Raw genomic sequence first — 21,467 nt, 5'->3', positions numbered from 1 at the left:
CAGTCACTCCACACAACTAATATTTTATCATTGTATAGAGGTGTATAGTAATTGTATATCTTCATTACAGTTTCAGAAATGTGACCTGTGTGCTCATTTGGCTATCCTGAAGCCTTTCGCATTTTTACTCAACTGCTAGGTGACGCTTTGGGGTTCAACCCAGACCAGTAAGAGGCTGTGCCCTGTACCCCTGGCATCTCTATGCTGTGCAGCCTTGTTTCAGACTGATACCAAATATGCCCGTTATTTTGGGGTATGCTCATTTATTAGGGTTACTCTTCTGTGGAGGAGAGGGGGTTCTGTAATTCTATTAATGTACTGCTTATGTCACGTGTGTGTTCATATGGAGCTCTACTCCTTCCTTCTGCAAGTCCCCTCCCAATGGGGCTATCCTGCAGTACCTAGGTTCCCCAGGACTGGGTTCCTCCAGCCCTAGAACTCGATGAGCATGCGCACGCACGCACTCACGTGTGTGCGCACACACACACACACACACACACACACTAACAGAGCAAGTCTGAGCGGACCAGGTCAATCAGCACTCTCAAGCTGATCCCCTCATATGTCCCTGTACTCAATGGGCTGGGTTAAGCAGAACCTTCAAGCTGTCACCCTTATGTGCCCCTGGTCTCAATAGGCTAGGATGAGCAGCACTTTCAGCTGCCCCTCTCTCCGCCCTTACAACCCCTCCCCCGATGTGCCACAGGTTTAGCACGTCCCTATCCCACTTTCACATCACAATTGTACTGGTAGTAACCCACTTGATGAGCAAACCCCACAGTATTTTTGGGCACTGCAGGGAGCTTTTGCTTGGGTAAAAGAAGTGTTGCTGCAGAGTAAATGGGGGAAGCTAAAAAACACAAAAGAGTAAAGTTCAGAAAGAGAGAGAGAAGCAACCAGCTTAACCATAAAAGTTATTTATTGAATAATAGTGATAACTACACAAGGAGAGCCTAAATCAACATAACATACATTTTTAAAAGTTAATACCTGAGGTAGAAAGGAAAACTGAGAGAGGGGGAAAAAAAGGATCTCACCGCTCCCTGAAGCATGAACTGGTCGGGATTCCCAGGTGATGGTGGTAGCTCCGGGTCCTGAGTGCAGGAGACAGGCAGAGATCCCAACACGATCAGTCAGGAGATGGAGTCCCAGTGGAACTGATACAGAATTTGAGTCTGTGCATCAGAACACTTACTTGGGCATACATAGGGGTTTTTGTAGAGAAAATACAATGCTTCAAGGGAGAACACTAGATTTTTTTTATGGGTAAACTGATGGCTTAAGGGTTTTCTTTAGGCTAGACAATAGGATCTGTTCACTCTTGGCTATGGGTGGTGGTTTCTTCCAGGGAGCTCATGCAATTAGGCTGCTTCAGTATTTTGGATATCTATCAAGAATTTATTACTAGAATTGGTCTGATAATTGCTGAGCTGGGTGTGTGCAAGCATAGGTTCATTAACATCTGGAGCAGAGATTCCTATGATGCAGTGCGTCCCTGCTTTTCTGGTCCCAGAGTTCAGTGCAGTTCTCTGTTCTTCATTCTTTATGCTAATCTCTGTCCCATCTTTCATGCAGATGAGGCTGGGGAATTGTTTCTGTTCTTCATTCTGAATGCTAATGGAGATGCCTTAATCTTGTCACCCTTGTCAGGAGGAGTCTAGGTGTGTCTCCCAACGCCCTTCACTGCTCTGTGCAAGGCTTTTCTCTGATCGGTTTTGGTTCAAGCGGAGACTGGTGGTGTGGGGGGGTGTCTTTCATGACTAAGACAAGCTAGATACTGCGCCCTGGTTCCCCAAAAATACAGAGCTGACTGGTGTCAAGTGCCTGACGCCAGCAGCGTGCTCTCACAGCATGACTTAACAGATTACAGTGTGTTTGTTTTTCACAAAGTCTCTTTTCCAACATGGCTGACCAGACTCTCTGGCCTGGACCCTGCACAAAGCTCAAAGTGCTTAGTTCCTTCGTCTCTTTAGGTGAAGGATGCCAAAATGGCTTTTTCTTCTCTCTGCTTATCTGCCAAAGGTTGCTGATCCTGCTTCAAGAGTCAGGAAGGCTTCCTGGGAATGCAGTCTCCAACGCCCTATCAAGATTAAATGGTCATATTTTCCCACTTGCTCTCCTGTGGGCTTTGCTTACCTTGCATGTAAATGTGCTTTTCTTTGTCCTTGGTCTTAATTTACATTGGAGACGCATTCAAGCAGGTGGAGCAACATTCCTTTATCTGGAACAGGCATGGCTTAGGCACTTGTTGCAAATACATGTTAAGAACATATTTCCATTACATATCTGTGAAGTCCTTTGTGGGTTTACCATACATACATAATGCAAGAAGATTAATGATCAGTGAATTATTAGTTTTCTAGTGATATATTACATGTCAGCTTTTGAGTATATATCAAGACCACAGGTTTCAGAGTAGCAGCGTGCCAACTGGCATGGGGATGCCCTTAGGGTGACAGTGACCTGATAATACGAAATTTTGGTGTCAGTGACCTGAAATGTTTTTGCAGGTGATGACAAACCCGCAGAGTCAAAATAGAGTATAGCAAACTCTAGCTGTAAACTTCTGTAAACTGTAAACTTCTGCAGAATAGATGAACACTCTGCTTGTACATGCACATAACTTGCATTGAATCTGGAATTAAGAAGCTTTCTGTGTTTGTCTGATATTTTGTGTTCACATGCTGTTGTGATGAACTGTGTAGCTTTTATCAATCTTCTGATGAATAAGATGTATTCTAATATCAGGGATTTAGTGTGTTTTTGAAAGTGTAGTTGAGCAATGTCAGTTATTATTAATGAAAATACATGAAGCTACAATGGAAAGATTAATTTTGATTACATATGTGTGTGTATATATATTTTTTTCTTCTTGATTTCGTTTTAGGTCTGATGTAGTTGTTCTGTGTTTTTCAATTGCTAATCCTAATTCCTTGAATCATGTGAAAACAATGTGGTATCAAGAAATCAAGCACTTTTGTCCTCGCACACCTGTTATTTTGGTTGGCTGCCAACTGGATCTTCGTTACGCTGATCTTGAAGCTGTTAATCGAGCCAGACGGCCTTTAGCAAGGTAAAGTTTTTTAAAAGGTTTTAAAAGGTTTAAAAGGTTCTGGGTTTTAATCAAATATACAGTTTTTCTGAAAATAAATTATATTATCACCCAGTATTATCTGTTCGCCTTAGTTTCCCATCTTATAAAATGAGGATAAATAACACTGTTTCACATCCTGTCTGTTCTCTTGTCTGTTCATACTGTAAGCTCTTAATAAGTGAAATGCTGTTTGACAATGCATTTTCTATAGTGCCTGGTACAATAGAGCCTGATATTGGCGGAGCCATCTGGGCATTACAATAATATTTAAATACTGAGCAGCAGAGATTTGACATTGATTCCAGTGGCAAAACACATATGCATCATGCCATAGTGTATTATTCCTGCCAATTGTCACTTTAGCTAGAGTCACCGTAACTTTGGCATTTGGGGGTTAGTTTGGTTTTTGGAAATGTAACCCTAGAGCACGGCACAGAGCAAAGTGGGTATATATTTTACATGGGGAAAAAAACACATTAAAAGAAAGGACAAGTACTCCTTTTCTTTTTTTTGAATACAGACTAACACGGCTGCTACTCTGAAACCTGTTATTAAAATGAAAGGTATTTATATTGCGAAGTCAAGCACGCAAAAGTTAGGAACGTACATATCTACTGTTGCCCATACTACTTTAATTCTCTCCCTTTTGTGCATCAAATTATTTTTGGGACCTGTAGAAAAAATACTATATGATCATATAACTTTGAGTGTCTCATAATGCATGGGGGTCTGAATTAAGGTTTCATAAGCACTTGTAAATCTTGGCATTCCCTAACTTTCAAATGCTTGACTGTCCAGTCTAAACAATATCCTCTTCACATCTGTAATATTATTTCTTAATAATCTGATTTTTTAAAGGATTTTTTTTAAAGTATAACAGCTCTCTGTCACCATTGCATCATCAACAGGATTTGAACCCTGAACCTGTAGCACAGACTTTTACTGCGTGACTTAGGGGCTAACTACATTAGCTGGCAACAGGAGAAGGCTCTTAAACCAGAGCGGGAATGAGCCCCTGGGTCATTTGACTGGTCCAGTTCATTCCTGCCCCATGCGCCCCACAGGAATGGGAGTAACCTGCTAGTATTGTATGCTGAGTCTGGGGAAAGGGGATGCAGCCAGGTGGAGTGGACCCATGCCCAGCTTTCTTCTCTTTTTCCCTCCCACCCTTTCCTGTAGCTGCCCGGCCAATTCTCAGGCAGTCAATGTATATGCTGATCCTGCTGTTTTTGGCAATGTCATGGGCCTGGCTCCTCAGAATGTCCATGTTCAGCTATTATTTTAGCAGGCTGCCAGGTTTTTTTGTGAAAAATAAGTGACAGAAGGGGAACAGTGATTTTTAAACTGTTCATAATTCAGATAAATTTGAATGGGATTTGAAGGTTTACTTTATATTGTGAAATAATACCTACCTATATTTAAGTAATAGGTTTATATTACAAAGTATCTACCAAATATAAACATTCTTACCAGCCCATCTATTAGGTAATATTTTTGAAGTGTCTAATACAATGGTTGCAGATTTTCAGGGGTCTCCATGAGCCATGCCAGCTACCATTTTTATTTTTATGAACTGAATAATATGGATAATACATGTTCTTCTTTGTGCTCTAGATTTTCTGGAATATGGTTAATGACAGCCCTGCTTTGTGTGTGATTTGTTTTAATTATATTTTATTTTAATCCTAGGCCTATAAAAAGGGGAGATATTTTACCACCAGAAAGAGGCAGAGAGGTTGCCAAGGAGCTTGGGATACCATATTATGAAACTAGCGTATTTGACCAGTTTGGAATTAAGGATGTTTTTGATAATGCGATTAGAGCTGCACTAATATCCAGGAGACACCTGCAGTTCTGGAAATCACATTTAAAGAAGGTCCAAAAACCTTTACTTCAGGCTCCATTCCTACCTCCAAAGGCACCTCCTCCAGTTATTAAAATCCCAGAGTGTCCTGTAACCAGTATGAATGAGGCTGAATATTTGTTAGACAATCCATTGTGTGCAGATGTTATGTTTGTTCTTCAGGAGCAGAATCACATTTTTGCTCACAAGATTTACCTAGCTACCTCCTCTTCAAAATTTTATGATCTTTTTTTAATGGAATGTGAAGAATCTCCAGACTTCAGTGAAATACAGTGTAGTACAGACAAGACCAGTAGGGACTTCCTGTCTAGAACAAGTCATCTTGAAACAGATGGTGACAGTGATGAAGCAAATTTAAAAACCTCTGATGCCAAACTTCCAACACTAGAAACTGATGGGACTTTAAAGATGCTAGAACTTGAAACTGAAGAAACCAATTCTATAAGGGGAGCTTTGTCCTCCTTGGGCAAAGGGTTTGTTAGTATGCATAAGGAAATACAAATCAATCCTGTATCTAATAGGAAATGTCCTGTAACTGTGGTCAAAATGGATTCCTCTGTTCAGCCTGGGCCTTTTAAAACTGTTTTACAATTTCTATATGCTGGGCAACTGGATGAAAATGAAAAAGATTTGACAAGATTAGCACAGATTGCTGAAATCTTGGAAGTATTTGACTTGCGGATGATGGTGGAAAATATTATGAATAAAGAAGCCTTCATGAATCAAGAGATTACTAAAGCCTTTCATGTCAGGAAAGCTAACCGGATAAAAGAGTGTCTTTGCAAAGGGACATTTTCTGGTGAGTAAATAAACTCTCATAGAAAAGGCCACAATTCTCTCATTTATGCCAGTGTAACTCCACCCACTTCAATAGTTATTCCTGACTTAAGTCAGTGTGAGAGGGGCAATGGGCCCAAAGTTTACTATAAACTGAAGGCCAACATTTTCGACAATGGGAACCTAAAGTTAGGCTCCTAAAATCCACATTTAGACTGCTAAATAAGGGGCCAGATTCTCAAAAGTGCTGAGCTCCCATTGTCTCCTATTGAGGTCAAGGCCTTCATAATTGCTCTTCACTTACCTCTATAAAATCAAAGACTCTGAAAAACATCAAGGTATCAATTCCTTACTAACAAGTATGTGCTCCTTACTATGTCTTGAACTAGTAATAGGTTCCACTTCAAGCACTGACAATTGTAGTTATGATTGTTTCTTGATTCCATGGCAGATGTGACATTTAAGGTGGATGATGGAAGCATAAATGCCCACAAGCCACTTCTGATTTGTAGCTGTGAATGGATGTCTGCGATGTTTGGAGGATCATTTGTTGAAAGCTCAAACAGTGAGGTATTTGTCCACTCTGATAATTGTATTTCATGTATGTTTTATAGGTCTCTATTTTAAGCATTGTGGTATTTCCTGAAACAATTATTTATTCAAGACTTAGTAGTCTTTTGTGTGTTTATGTGTAGACCAGAAGTGTCCTTTATTTATTGGGACATTAAGTTAGAATACGTTGAACAATAGTTTGTCTTCAGCAGTACTATTACGTTGCCACCACTGCTTGCTGTGTCAGCAACTTCAAAATGTTTTATGGATCTCTACTTTTAATAAAACTTTTTTTAAAAAGTTAGGCATGTAAAAAACTGTCTTGAGGCTTCTTGACATATATCCAGTTACCTGAAAACAACTTTGAGTTCAAAATTAAATTTTTAAGTTATTTTTCCATGATCTAATCACTTCTAGTATTTTTAAAAAGCGGGGGGGGGGGATAAATTTAGGTCAACTTATAAGAGCGGGAAATGACTTAAATATAAGCCTTTATCTCCCTCCCCCCCCGCCCCAAGCAAAAGTTCTATCTAGTTGTCCTTTTTTAAATGGGTTTGCTCCATCTTTCCTTTACTGCATCCCTTCAAAAAAGTAAAGGAGTACTTGTGGCACCTTAGAGACTAACAAATTTATTAGAGCATAAGCTTTCGTGAGCTACAGCTCACTTCATCGGATGCATTCACGAAAGCTTATGCTCTAATAAATTTGTTAGTCTCTAAGGTGCCACAAGTACTCCTTTTCTTTTTGCGAATACAGACTAACACGGCTGCTACTCTGAAACCTTCAAAAAAGTGTTTCATTGCCAATTAAGGCACAACTCCTGGGCAGACATAACTGCTTTTCAGGAGGAATATTTTTCTCCAAACTCTGTAAGTGTTTATATGACAGCATAACAGCTCCCAAGTAGTCAGTGTTGTGGGTTTCTTTAAAAGTGTTTCAAAAAGTTGGGTAAATATATATTTGCATAATCAGGGACATTACAAATTAAATCATTCTGCTAGCCCTTTGAGAGAGTTTGTGGGGTTGGGTTTAAAGAAAGGCAATAGACTTTTATGACTGGGTGCCTGGATGGGCCACACTGAGAATGCCACAGTCAGAGCAGACTGCAAGAAATAGGGCAGACAATTCCCCAAAACTGGTGGTTTCTTCTATAATTAGATTCACCAAGCCAGTAAAAAAAGAGCTTCTGCAATACCACACTGGTTAACAAGGAACCAAGCACGGTCCCCTTTAGGCATTCCAGCCCTTGGCTCCCATCTAGACAGCCAAGTCTAATACAGTGAGAGGTTACTGAAAACCTGATTCACCATATGTGAAGCTCACCAAACCCAAAGGACCAGGCACTTATCCACAGGTTAATGAGAGTCTTAGATCCTACCCAATAATCACGCTGATGCCAATCCTTAAGTAACTAAAAACTAAAGGTTTAATAATATAAAAAAGAAAGAAAAGAAGAGAGTTATTGAATGGTTAAAGGATCATATACATACAAGTGATTGTCGGTGTTCATAGTTCATGATCATAGCAATGATAGAATAAACTGCTGGCTTATAAAAGTCTCTCTGGAATCATCCCAAGAAGTCAGAATCCAAAGGCAGCTTAGATGTAAAGCCTTTCCATATATTTTCCAGAATATTCCAAATAACTATTTGGAAGATCTCAGTCTCAAGGCATAAACTTTCCCTGTTCAAAATTCAGCAGACTTGAGATGACAGGATCTGGCCTGAGGCTTCTCTTTTATAGCTCTCTAGCAGGCTGACAAGGCTCCTCACAGAAATTGTCATAGCAGGTAGGGATGTAATTATAATTTAAAAAGTTAACCATTTAAACGATTAAAAATATTTCATTTAAATGGCTAACCGATTAAAGGGCCAGTGCGGCCAGGACTGGGGCCAGCGCAGCTGGCCAGTCCAGGGGTTAACAGTTAAGGCAGGTTAACCAATAAGACTAATGCTTATCAGTTAACGTTTTACATTCCTAATAGCAGTGCCTTCCACCAAGGAGGAATAGGCAAGGCAGATCACCTTTGCTTTGAAGTTAACCTTCTATTTCCTATGCATACACAGCTAAACTAGTACACTCATTCATATAAGGCAATTAGCAGGTCCTCCATTATAATGTAGATAGTTAAGCTGAAGACAATGTAGATGATATTAGTTTTCCTGCAGTATCTCACATTTTTGATATTAAGGTTAACTGAACCATTTGCATACATAACATAAGGCAATTAAGACAGGAAAGGGAATTAGTATCTACAAGCTAATTTAGTTACATAGTTAAACTTCTAACAGGATATTTGTAAACACAGAGGAATACTCTTAGCATCTTTCACATTCAAGTAAAGTGTCTTGATTACAATTATAATACTGCCTATTAAGTTGTTATGGGTCATACACAGTTCGGCTGGTCTGTCAGTGTCACAAGACTCTATATACAACCTAATGTGTTAAACTAATAGAATGGACGTGGATTACAGTAAATCAACAAAAACTAGGGACTTAATACTGACACAGTCTCCTTGTTCTCTTGTGTAGGGCATGTATGAGATGCTGTGTAAACTGTCTCAACAGTGGAGTAGGTCATGGCAAAGGCCTCTTTTAGGCGGTCCAGTAACGTGGGAAGGGCTGTGTGTGCATTAAGCTGATTGTTTGGATCAGTCTTTGCAGAGTTCTTTTTTTTTTTTTCAAATTTATTGATTTCCTGATTTTTGTCATGTTGTTATCTTCTTAATATTAATGGGACTTGCATTAACGTCAAGGGGAAAATATGCCCCTTAGTGTTGTTATAACTGTACTTTTTTGTATTTAATATTCTAGAAGACCGTGTCCTATTTAAATTGTTCTCATTACTTTTAATATAGCAATAAGCACAATTCCCTCCTCAGAGGCACTCTCAGCAAGTTGGTCATTAAAAATACATACCTCGATTGTAGTAAGCAATACATAGCAATAAGAATATATATTCATTTTACAAAAGCCTGTTTCTAATGATAAATGCAATAGTCTTAGCTCATCTTTTGCAATTTAATGTTTTAAATGTACTAAACTTTAGTTTTCTGGAGTTTGTGAAATACAGTACTTGGATCTGAGAGCTTTAAAAGTATAAATTGGAATGTGTGTGTATATAGCATATTGCCTCAGTCTAGTTTACAGAAACATAATGATTTGCTTCTCAGTGAAATTTGCCTGAATTCTGTAGGTAGAACACAGATTTTTTTATAAGATAAGCACTAAATGGTCAATAGCAAGTTAACAAAAAAAAATCATCAGTGTTACAAAACCAACTCTTCTGAGTGTAACTTGAATTTGGACTGACAAGTGAGTACTGTAGATCCAATGTTGCAGCTGCTTCATCAAATGACACGTGACAAAGGGTCTGATCCAAACCCTATTGAAATTATTGAAAGGCTGCAACTGACTTCAGTGAATTTTGGATCCAGCCTCTAGTGGCTGCAGGGTCAGACATATTAAGTTTGTCACTAATGTATGTGTTTCATTTACTGGAGTAGATTATTTTGTGTATTTTCTTCTTCACCTACAGCAAAACAAGGGAATTTAATTTTGTTTTGCTACTTTAAAAGCAAAAAATCATGGACTAATGTTTTCCAGGTAACTAGTGATTTTGTGTGTATGTCATTTTGGTTGCCTAACTTAAGACACCCTTAAAGGTACCTGAATTTCAGAAAATGCTCATCACTCACCTTCTGAAAACCAGATCCCTTAAAGTGTTGCAAGTGGAGCTCTTAAAAATTGAGGTACCCAGAATCACTAGTCATTTTGTGAAAATCTTTGCCCTATTCTATAATTTATTTTAATCCCTTTTATGTGAGACGTTTGGATGCCATCACTAACAAAGGTTGAAATAGTAAACACAATTCTCAATGCCTGTTTAAGTGTACTGCTGGGATTTTTAAAGGAAAGTAAGGGAATTAGGCACCCAACTCCCATTGACTTGATAGGGAATTGGGCACCCAAATCACTTAAACCCCTTAAAAATTCCAGCCTATGTTTGTTAATTGGGGGAGGAGTTGGGCTTTCTTCCTTTTTGATACCTGTTATGGCTACATTCATCGGTATTGCATCAGCCATACCCTTGCTGTTCTCTGCATTCATTCATTACTAATTAACTAAAAGTGTTAAGAGCAACGGATATGCAAATTAGAGCTATCGAAAGCAATCCCTGTAGAAAAAGTAGTACTGCTAGCTACTGAAAAATAATTAGCAGTAGAAGAATATTTTCTGAATTGTTTTTAGCTCAATAATATTTATATTAGGAGCACCAATTAGCTAATACTGATAAGTGGTACAAAGCCATAAAGGAACAACCTACTCATAAGGCTTCTGTGTATTTTTCTCCATCCTCTAGACTAACCAATATTTGAGTCTTTTATGGAGTGCCTCGGCATATGTGACTTTGGATAGGAAAATAGAAAGCTTTAACCAGTGTTGATTATACAAATATAACCATAAGCCAGGATCACTTCTGATCGATCAGACTGAAGTACATTAATGCCTGTTTGTAACTATTTTTTGTTTTACTGATTTTTCTACCTGTTAGTTGACTTACTGCATTTTCTCCAAAATATCTCTGCCCAAAGTATTGGCATTTCTTTTCTTAGTGCTATTATCTGATTGCTATTGAAAGGAGAGTTAGGCTTCATTATTCAAGGTGTATGTGTTTTCACAATCAACTATGGGGATGCAGCTCTGGGACTTATTTGGCAATAACCCACTGACTGCCCCTGAACACTTGAGTCTATACAAGTAAGAAACAATTCTAATATTCCAAACAGTATTCAAAACAGCAGTGCCAGCTACACTGTTTATAAAGGAAAAAGTGGTTGCTTTATTGATAGCTAAGAAATATTACCATACCAGCCATTGATCTTTACTGGTAACTGCTCTGACATCAAACAGTCCCACTTTTTAAAAGTGTGGCCCAGATCATCCGCTGGTTCAATTTACATTGCACTTGCATTAACTTAGGTAGAGCTGCATACATTTTAAACTGGTTGAGTTCATGTACATCCATAACTAGAATCTGACGGATTTGTTGGTAGCTCTTGAGCTTTTTAGATTTAATGTGGAGTCTCTCTTTAATACTTTACTATATTGCTAAAACATGACAGAAGGGAAAAGGATAGCAAGGTGGGAGAGGAAGCATATGGCCTGCGTTAAGTGCTTGACTACATATCTTTCACTAGAGCACATTTTTTAAAATACCTTTTTTCAGGTTGTTCTTCCCAACATAAACAAGACTTCTATGCAGGCAGTTCTGGATTATTTGTATACCAAGCAATTATCATCAAGTCAGGAGTTGGACATGCTTGAATTAATTGCACTGGCAAACAGATTTTGCCTCCCACACTTGGTTGCACTGGCAGGTAAGGATTCTGATTCTTTGCAGGTGCAATGCTTTCATGGACTGCTATATTACTTCTTAGTGATTTTTTTTTTAAAATTGTTAGGGGGCTTATTCCTTCACCCACTTACTTCCCTGGTCCTTCTTGCATGAACAGAGAGCAACAATACCCGAAGTCCAAAGGTGCAAACAATTTGATGTTTATTGGGGTGAACTTCCAGCAAGCATGATTCCAGTTTCCTTCCTTAGTGTCCCCCTTCCCAGCTCTGACATCACAGAGCCTTACACCTGTGTCCCTGTTCCCATTCCTACCCTTAGCCAAACATGATTCCAGTTTCCCCACCCCCATTCCCTGTTCCCATTTCCCCCTTTAGCAAAACATGATTCCAATTTCCCCACCCCCATTCCCTGTTACCAAACCCCCCACACACCACCCCCACACACCCCACCTCCTGATTGACTGCAGACTATATAGTAAAACTTGAGTTCTGCTTAGCTATACCTTAACCAATCATTTTCCTGAAATTTAACTAACCAATCCTAACATTTTTCAGAGTAGCAGCCATGTTAGTCTGTATTCGCAAAAAGAAAAGCAGTACTTGTGGCACCTTAGAGACTAACAAATTTATTAGCGCATAAGCTTTCGTGAGCTACAAGTGAGCTGTAGCTCACGAAAGCTTATGCTCTAATAAATTTGTTAGTCTCTAAGGTGCCACAAGTACTGCTTTTCTTAATCCTAACATTGTAACATGATTATGTAATCAATTATATCCCACCATCTTAATTAGTTTACACCCAGCAAAATTATACAGCAGACAGAAACAATCACAGAACCAGACAGAGATTATACAGACAAACAATAGCAAAGTGGGAACTATAATGACAAAACAATACAGAAGTGAGGATTTCACATCCCAGCTGTTGATAAGTGAGTTCTTGCTAGACAGGATGCTATCAAACTAAGTTTCCTTTTACATCTTCTGGGCACTTCCCTTTCTCTGGAGGCGATCGGCATTATCAGGACAGGGTTGTATTCCTAACAGCCCAATAGCACCTTCTTTCAATGTGACTAGTTTGGAATGTGAGGATGTGACCGGTCGCTTCCCAGCTTATGGCTGCCTCTGCTGCTTAGCCAAAGGCCTTAGCCTAAGAACAGGGCCTCAGACTGTCACAGTAAGAGAAGGACCTTACACCGGCAGACAGTGATTTTGATTCTTTCTTTTATACCTCGATAACTAGCCAAGTGATAAGAATACACCTAAATTCTTAGAGTATAGGCCTTTACAGACAAGCCTTAATATCTATATACTAACAAACATATACAATTTTTTTTTGCCATGAATGCTGAGGGAAAGAAATGCCATTCCTTTATATAAAGCCAAATTGTAATACAATATGGTATTTTCACTTTTAAAAAATGTACTTGCCTTTTTCTTTCCACTTTCTAGGACTTGTGCTAAATTAATGCAGTCCTTTTAAAATGTTCCATACTTTAGAAATAGGAAGTGAAAACCTTCTCTTCAGCATTAATATAATGTCTGCAATTCATAATGTCCATTCGATTAGTCTTAACTTACAGCAAAACAGTAGGGACGCTAAGCTTTCAATTATAATGAACTAGGCTTTCCATGATGAAATCCATCTAGAGAGCATAATAACTGAGCCAATTTAAAATTGATCTGATTCAAACTCTTTGTAGAAGTGCTGTCCAGATCTATTTTTACTGCCCAAACTAGAGTCAGTTAGTTATTCTGCTGTAGATGTGGGGGGCTCCCACGTGCATAATTTCAAGAAAATCAACTTTTCCATCTTTAAGTTAGACCAAAACAGCAGCATGAGATACTTTAATACTAAATCCACATGCACCAAATTTCTAGATAGTTAGATGGAATTTTTTTTTTCTGTTTCCTAGTATCTTACCAAAATACTGTAGGGTGGAGATTCTGAGAGATGGGATGACCAAGTTGAACAAATTTGCAAGATAAATTTTAGTCATTTCCTTGAGTATCATTTACCCAAGCCCTCAGGTAGCTTTAAGTTGTGCAACAAGACATTCGATTGTTGACAGCATTACAGAACTAACTTAGGCCCTGCTCCTACCAAAGTTTTTGTGGGGCCTTATATAGATATCCTTCTCAGCATTTGTGGAAAAAATGTGCTTTTAATGGTAAGAACATCTTATTCTGTCTCATTTAGTGAAATATTTATTGTGAACTCAAAGGCTACTTTTTGTCCCGTTGCTATGATTGCACATAATCTCTAACATTCTGTCAAAAGGAATGTCATCTTCTGGCCAAGTGTGGCTCTGCTGAGGCCTGTCTCAGTTCCCTGTTCACTCAGGCTCCTTTTAGAAGTCCACATTTTTGAGATATTCAAACCACTCCCCCTTCTGGGGTCTCATTTATTAAGTCCTGCACAAAGTCTTTCAAAACAGAATTCAAACTTACGAAGTCATCAACACAGTTTCATCAGTGCCCAGTCCTCTTCACCCCCGCCCCCGGGTCAGTCCTCTCCTTAAAGTTCCTTTCTTTCAACCAGTCCCATGCTGGGCATACCCCCTTCTCCTGAGGGTCTGTCTTCCTTCTCTCCCAGCACCTCTTGCCTGAAGTTTGGCCTTTTCCACAGCCCTTTTCCCTGCTAATTCAGGGCCAGAAGGAACCTTCTTACTCCCTGCAATGTCTGCAGGCATCTGCCAAGAACCACCTGCAGCTGTACCCACACCATTTTATAAGGCCTAGGCATCTCTCATTAATGGACCCCGATATATCTTAGAGGGGCCAGTCGCACACTCCATCCTGTTATCGGATGTTTATCCTTCTAGGAAAGGGGTAAGTGAGTTCTGCTGACTTACCGAGGCAGGTGGCTTACCTCACCTAGATACAAGAAACCAGGGGTGGCTCTCTGAGGAGAGAGGGTGTATTCTGGAGGCTGAGCATTCCTAAGGGGGGAAACCATAGGAGCAGCCACTCCTGAGAAGACTCAAAGTGAACTTTGTCATTATTAATTTCTTCATTAATAGAGCCAAACCATAACAATGGGGATGGTGGCAAGGTTTTGATTCTTCATAGTAACTGGACTCTGTTCTAGAGCAGGTTGGGAACAACACTTACTCAGAAGTATCCTTTGTAGGGAATCCAAGGGTTGTAACTACTAGGGAATCAGGAGTGATTATTGCATAAACATAAACACATGCAAGATCTATGTGTACAAAGGGGACATATTCACACATAGGGGGGCAGATCCTCAGCTAGTGTAAACTGTCCTAGCTCTGTTGGCTGAGGATCTGCTCCTAGATGTATGAGGGCAACTCCAGAGATCACAATGAAGCTGCACTTGCTTACGCCAGCTCTGATTCTGATCAGAAGTCCGAATGGATCTGCTGCTGATGCAGTAGTTGCTGTATTTATCTTTCATTCTAACACACACATTCTTTGGTTCTTGATTCCCTAAATGAACTGCATTTATAAATGTTACCCTGAAATATGTATTTTTACAGTGTTGGTTATTAGTTTTCTACTTTTAACAGAGCAGCATGCTGTGCAGGAGCTGACTAAAGCCTCAGGGAATGGCATTGGCATAGATGGTGAAGTACTCTCCTATTTGGAATTGGCCCAGGTTAGTAGTGACTGATTTTTAACCTTTTTAAAAGCATTCTGCCCAACTGCAGTACTCTGAAAAATGATGCTGTTGAGCATTATACCTGCATAAATAAAGCCTTTCAAACAAAGGGCCCTTTGTTTCTACTGCAAAGAATTGAGGGACCACAGTTATCGTACTGTACTAAGGCTTCCGCATCTTAATTTTTAAAACTTAATTGCTGTGATAATAACACTGTATCTTTTAAAATGTTTAATGTCCTTTGCAGAACAGATTTATCTTCTCCCCATCAGTTGAGAAATCAGACTCTATATATTAAGGCTTAGTTTTGTGTCTATCAAATACATATTTCAATTTTTACTTGTGGGGAAGCTTCTGTAAGGTGGCAGAGCCTAGCGCCTCCAGCCGTGTGTCTAATGCCATGAAGTAAAGTTCTTTAGCTTTCTCACACTCAGGCATTCTCAGTGGGTGTCACCATTTTATGCCCATGTGCCCCTTAAATCTTTCTCCATTAGATTTCTAGCAATGAAGTAGTACCTGTCCTGCATTGGGAGGGCAGAGTTAGGCTATGTCTACACTACGCACCTTACAGCGGTGTGACTGTGCCGTTGCAGTCATGCCATTGTAACATGTGCAGTGTAGCTGCTCTTTGTCAGCTGGAGAAAGCTCTCCCGGTGACAAAATAAAACCACCTCCAACAAGGAGTGGTAGCTTTGTCAGCGGGAACCGACAAAGCACTGTCTACACCGGTGTTTTTCGTCGTCAAAACTTCTGTCATTCAGAGGGGGTTTTTTTTTCACACCCCTGAACGACAAAAGTTTTAACAACAAAAGTGCAATGTAGACATGGCCTAATTGGCCACCCTCAAGGGGGACATCTCTGCAACATCCAGCCATTCCTTTGTGACTGTCAGAGTGAATTGCCTATCATGCTACCTTACTTTCATGCACATCGCTTTTCTGTTTGAGCTCCAGAGACCCTGAGAGACAGAGTCCAAAGTTGACTTTGTTTTTAAATATGTGATTGAGTTTTCCTAAAGGAATGTTGCAGTATGGTTTCTTTAGGGATGCGGTAGTACAAGATATTTTGCTTGTTATATGAGAAATTGAGTTATAGAGTTTAAGGCAGAAGGGACCATCAGATCATCTAGGCTGATCTCCTGTATATCACAGGCCACTAACACCACCTAGCCAAAGTTAGAAAACATATTACAGTCCACAAATGATTCTTCAAAACACCCTAATGACTAGGTCTGGCTTCTGCCTGTGCTATTAGACCCTTGCTTTCATGACTGGCATGTAGCACCTACTGTCCACTGCAAGCTTCCCCTCATCTGCTTTCAGCTCTGTCTGAACCCATAACACCCTTACTAACCCAGTTCTCAGCGTAGCAGCCGTGTTAGTCTGTATTCGCAAAAAGAAAAGGAGTACTTGTGGCACCTTAGAGACTAACAAATTTATTTGAGCATAAACTTTCGTGAGCTACAGCATCCGATGAAGTGAGCTGTAGCTCACGAAAGCTTATGCTCAAATAAATTTGTTAGTCTCTAAGGTGCCACAAGTACTCCTTTTCTTTTAACCCAGTTCTGAATCTCTTTCGATAAAAGAATGCTAGTTCAGCTTTAACTGTGGAGGTTGTTGGGGTGGTGGTTGGGTACAGAAGTCATAAGTTCAAATCCTGTTATGATTTGATCTGTGTCCTGTACCACACAACAAAGTGAAATGTTAATGACCTGTTAAGGGTGTAAACAATCAGAATGCCAAATAGATGCACATACTTTACCAATCTGACTCACATTATAGCTATACTTTCCTCTGAGCAGACTGCCTGTCCCAGGTTTTGTACTATGCTTTCAACAGTGCCTTAAGCTTTTTCATTGAGAACACTTCTCTGGGGAGTGAGTTACTACAGGGTAAGATTTGTAGTAACTTGATGGCAGCTGCAAACCTAGATTTAAGTGCATAGGATCACAGTTAGAGCCCAATCCTATGAATCATAGAATTTCAGGGTTGGAAAGGACCTCAGGAGGTCATCTAGTCCAACCCCCTGCTCAAAGCAGGACCAATCCCCAATTTTTGCCCCAGATCCCTAAATGGTCCCTTCAAGGATTGAAGTCACAACCCTGGGTTTCGCAGGCCAATGCTCAAACCACTGAGCTATCCCTCCCCTCCTGCCAAATGGTAAGGGCCTTAAACTCCCATTGAAGTGAAATAAAGTTGGAGCTGTTCACATCTCTCAGGAGGTGCTCAGCATATTGCAGAAAGAGTAAGAACCCTAACTCAGCTACTCCCACTGACAATCCCATTTTGGCCACTGAGTGTGCCATTGGATTTTTGTGTAAAAGGAACAGTAACTCTAAATCCACATGGTGCAGCTAGAAGCATCCTCTGAGCAGCTACTCAGTCTCTGCTGAGTGTTATGCAATCATCCCCAATGCTGAGAGCATGGCAGGATAGATTCATTTAGGTATCATGCTTGCCTTAACTTGTAGCTTTTGTGCAAGATGACCAGTAGTATCAGGAAATGTAAACTGACTGTCTTTGCTTGTAGTTTCACAATGCTAATCAGCTGGCAGCGTGGTGCTTGCACTACATCTGCACCAACTACAACAGTGTTTGCTCCAAATTCCGCAAAGAAATAAAAGCTAAGTCTTCAGGTAAGACCATCTTCAACTTTTCCCCCATCTTTTCTTGACCTTTTTTCTTTCTGTCCTTTGAACATGAACAAGTGAATTCGCTCAAATACACTATGATGGAAACCCAGTGTTCTCTCCATCCTGAGTTCTTCTGATCAGGTAACCAAAGAGTTAGAATTCTCCCTCTGCCTCATGGACCAAGAGTTACATATATAGCTCCTATCAACTGAACTAAGAATGGCGTGAATGACTCCCTATGCTTCGCCTCAAAATATATTCGGTGTCTGAATGTATTTTACATTATTTTGTCACAGAACAATAAACAGTGTGCTTTGCTTAAACTGCTTTCATTTGAGCCTCTAGGCACTTTACAAACATTTAGTTAATCCATAACATTATTGCACTGAGACAGGTGAGTATCCTTCTGTCCATTTTGTTGGTGGTTAAACAAAGAAAGGATAGTGAGTTTACCAGGGTAAATAAATGTCTTAGATGCCCTACTTTATTTGTGTAGCAGTTTTAGTATCTAAGTATCTTATTACTTTTTTTTTTAAATCAGATAATCAAGAATATTTTGAGAGACATCGTTGGCCTCCTGTATGGTACTTAAAGGAAGAAGATCACTACCGGCGTGCTAAAAAGGAAAGAGAAAAGGAAGATATTGCACTGAATAAACATCATTCAAAACGGAAGTGGTGCTTCTGGAATTCCTCTACTGTAGTTGCCTGAGTAAAGCAAATACATGTGAACACTTCAACGGTGTAATTATAACACTGCTCTAAAATTAGTCTTATTGTTAGAAATAAGATGTAGTTCAGGTCCCCGACACTGATTTTATTCCACGTTTTGCATTTATCATTGTTAGGGTCAAAAGCACAAGCTCAGCTATAGTGAGCCTGGAATAGTTACTTAAACTGATATGTATATTTTTGCTTAGTAAGCAAAATTAGCATCTACCATTATTACATTTCTTTTTATACAAAAACAAATCCAGCATTAATGTTTCAAACTCCAAATTGGGAAATATTTTTATACTGTCTTGTGTATTTTGTTTAAATAAAAATTCTGGGTATAACTTTATTTTACAAACCACAAAATAACCACATAGCAGCTTTGTAATTAGATTTTAACTATTTTTCTTATATGTGTACAGTGAAATATAAAGTAATACCCCTCTTAATAGATAACCTTCTGTCTTAAGTGACCAGTTTAAAATTACCCCGTGAAAATGTCATCTTAGTTTAAAAAAAAGCTTCTACTAGGAAACCAGTTTTTGTCCCTACATTCCATGCACTCATAACATATATAGATGGCTATTCCTTCTTTCTAAAGTAAAGGGTTATAATAAGATCAAATAACTGCAAGTTATAGACCATTTAATCTTTGTTCAGCTGAATAATAGGCAGTATAATTACCTGTTCAACTGCAGGAATATGTATTTCTAATATTTGCCATGTGAGTGCATTAATTTTGGTTATATGGGCCATGTGAAATCTAGTGATTCTAAGTATTCAGAGGTTTTAAAGGTCTAGATTGAAGAGGATAATTTTAAAATCATTAGAAGGGCTTATTAATTTATATCTTTATCCAGGGCAAACTCAGTATGGATCTGAATTCATAAAGCAGATATGCTGGTAGTATTGGAATTACTGTATTATAGTTGATTACTCTTTGAGGGCCTAATTCTGCAGTCAGTTCTCTTTCAAAACTCCTTTTTGTTACAGGAGTTATGCAAATAAAGGGCTGCTGAAACAAATAGATACATTCCTCTATTGTTGATGTAGCAGCTTGCAAATGAAGAATGATATTTTAAATTAAATTATACATTCCTTCTGGAAGCAGATATCCAAGAAAGCACAAAGCTCGAGTCTCAGTGAATAAAAATCGCAGCATTGTTTAAATGGTAGGAGGGGAAAAAACCTCCAGTGTTTTTAAATTTCCTTTGGGTTTATGATTTTCTAATGACTGTCACTCTGAACTTGAAGTGTTGCATTAGAAAAATATAAGGCTGGGTGTGCTTTGAAAAGACCAAACTAAAACACTTCTAAAATTATACTATAGAGCATATGCAGGCCTATGAAGTGTCTCAGGCACCGTTCTGTAATTGAGGTAGTATTATGTTATCAGTTTTGTTAATGCTGTTTTCTGAAGGCAGCTCAGCATACTAATGTGAAAAGCTTTTGATTTTTATTTTTCCTGTATTCATAGACAAGGCAGTAAGTTCAAACCCCAGTGCTGCGAGTCAGGAAAGGTTTCAGACTGAAAGCCATACACACTTCCAAATACTCAGCTTCAAGTCAGAGCTTGTTCTTGGGAGATGCCACCCTCGGGTGGTAGTAGCTGCTTAGTATGGGTGCTGAAGAGACTCCTGTAAAGAAAACAGGTGACAGACTCCATCACCTACAAGATTTATCACTGTACAGTGATAAAGAAGGGCTATAGAGAAAGGATGGCTACAAGTGTATCTGCATTAATTCCTGGCAAGTAGTATTGTAAATTGTGAAGGGATGAAAAAATGAGAGAATAAATATCAAGATTAGGATGGAATTAACATCTGTTCAGTCATAAAATATTAACAGATCATGTTTAATAAGTATTGCTACTAGGTTTTACATAACCAAAGCTACTGTATGATTGTAATTTTGCCAAACTGTAATGGATAGATAAATGAACCTGGGGGTATATGCAATAATATCCAGTTGTATTAGTTGTCAGCTACTATAACCAAGTGGCTGGTTCATTTGGTTAATGCTGTTTATGGCCTTTAATCTTGGTGGTTATTTGTGTTTTTTATTTTGAAAAAAAAGTCAATAAAACTGTTTAGCTATAAAATGTCTCCTAGTTCTTTGAATCAGCTTTCTAAATATTGTATAAAGCGCTTCACTTTTTACGGTGTTTGTCAACATTCAATAATAGTAAAATATGTTTAACAAAACAGTGTATTGAATTTGTGATGACATGGCATATCAAAACTTACAGTTCAGAATGTTATACGAGAGCCACTTGCATTTGTATTTGATTGGAAAAAAAATATGGTAGATGCTTAACATTTAATATAAAGCTACAAACCAAACTTTCCTGTCACTTTTTCACACTGTTTCTAATTCTTAATCACCAGGCTGTCACCTGTGCGATGAGAAAGAAACTCTACGTGACAAAAAACAGGAAGAGTCACCAGCAGTTCTTGTAGGGATTTTGGTTGGTTGGTGTTTTGTTTTTATTATGTATACTATGAGCTTGCTAAATTGACTACTTTAGCTAGTTTCCACTAGCAGATATTCTTCAACAAGCAAAACCTCTAATTACAAGTTAGTGAATTTGTAGCAACAATTCCTCTTGATAGATCTATGCAGTTAAATTGACAAAGCTAAAAAGTTTTTTTGTTTTTTTTAGAGAACTTGCATGATGATGTGTGAAGCTTTTTTGTTTAAAGCTATTAGACAATACCAAGGGCATTGAAAATAAGCACTTTCAGCACTCGGTGTTCTTAGCTAAAGTGCTAATTTATGAATACTACATATCATAATAATTTGATTTATGTAGCAAGAATTTTTTCCCTGGAATTTGCTATTAGAATTTAGGTAATA

The 21,467-nt window shown here is 38.8% G+C and overlaps 1 protein-coding gene across 3 annotated transcripts in view; it reads left to right on the top strand.

The window, feature by feature from the left end:
* RHOBTB1 (Rho related BTB domain containing 1) overlaps positions 1–19,498 on the top strand; it is an 86,206-nt gene extending 66,708 nt beyond the window's left edge. For all 3 annotated transcript variants that reach the window (XM_038411486.2, XM_038411485.2, XM_038411487.2), the window contains 7 exons: positions 2,888–3,073; positions 4,784–5,757; positions 6,187–6,305; positions 11,520–11,670; positions 15,175–15,263; positions 17,796–17,901; positions 18,440–19,498. In XM_038411486.2, the coding sequence (XP_038267414.1) occupies positions 2,888–3,073; positions 4,784–5,757; positions 6,187–6,305; positions 11,520–11,670; positions 15,175–15,263; positions 17,796–17,901; positions 18,440–18,609 (1,795 nt within the window). In that variant the 3' untranslated portion in view covers positions 18,610–19,498. The remainder of the gene's footprint in view (positions 1–2,887; positions 3,074–4,783; positions 5,758–6,186; positions 6,306–11,519; positions 11,671–15,174; positions 15,264–17,795; positions 17,902–18,439) is intronic.
* The last annotated feature ends 1,969 nt before the right edge of the window (positions 19,499–21,467 follow it).

The sequence above is a fragment of the Dermochelys coriacea genome, chromosome 7 (assembly GCF_009764565.3).
Source record: "Dermochelys coriacea isolate rDerCor1 chromosome 7, rDerCor1.pri.v4, whole genome shotgun sequence".
NCBI classification, from domain to species: Eukaryota; Metazoa; Chordata; order Testudines; family Dermochelyidae; genus Dermochelys; species Dermochelys coriacea.
This window is presented reverse-complemented; position numbering and strand designations above follow the sequence as displayed.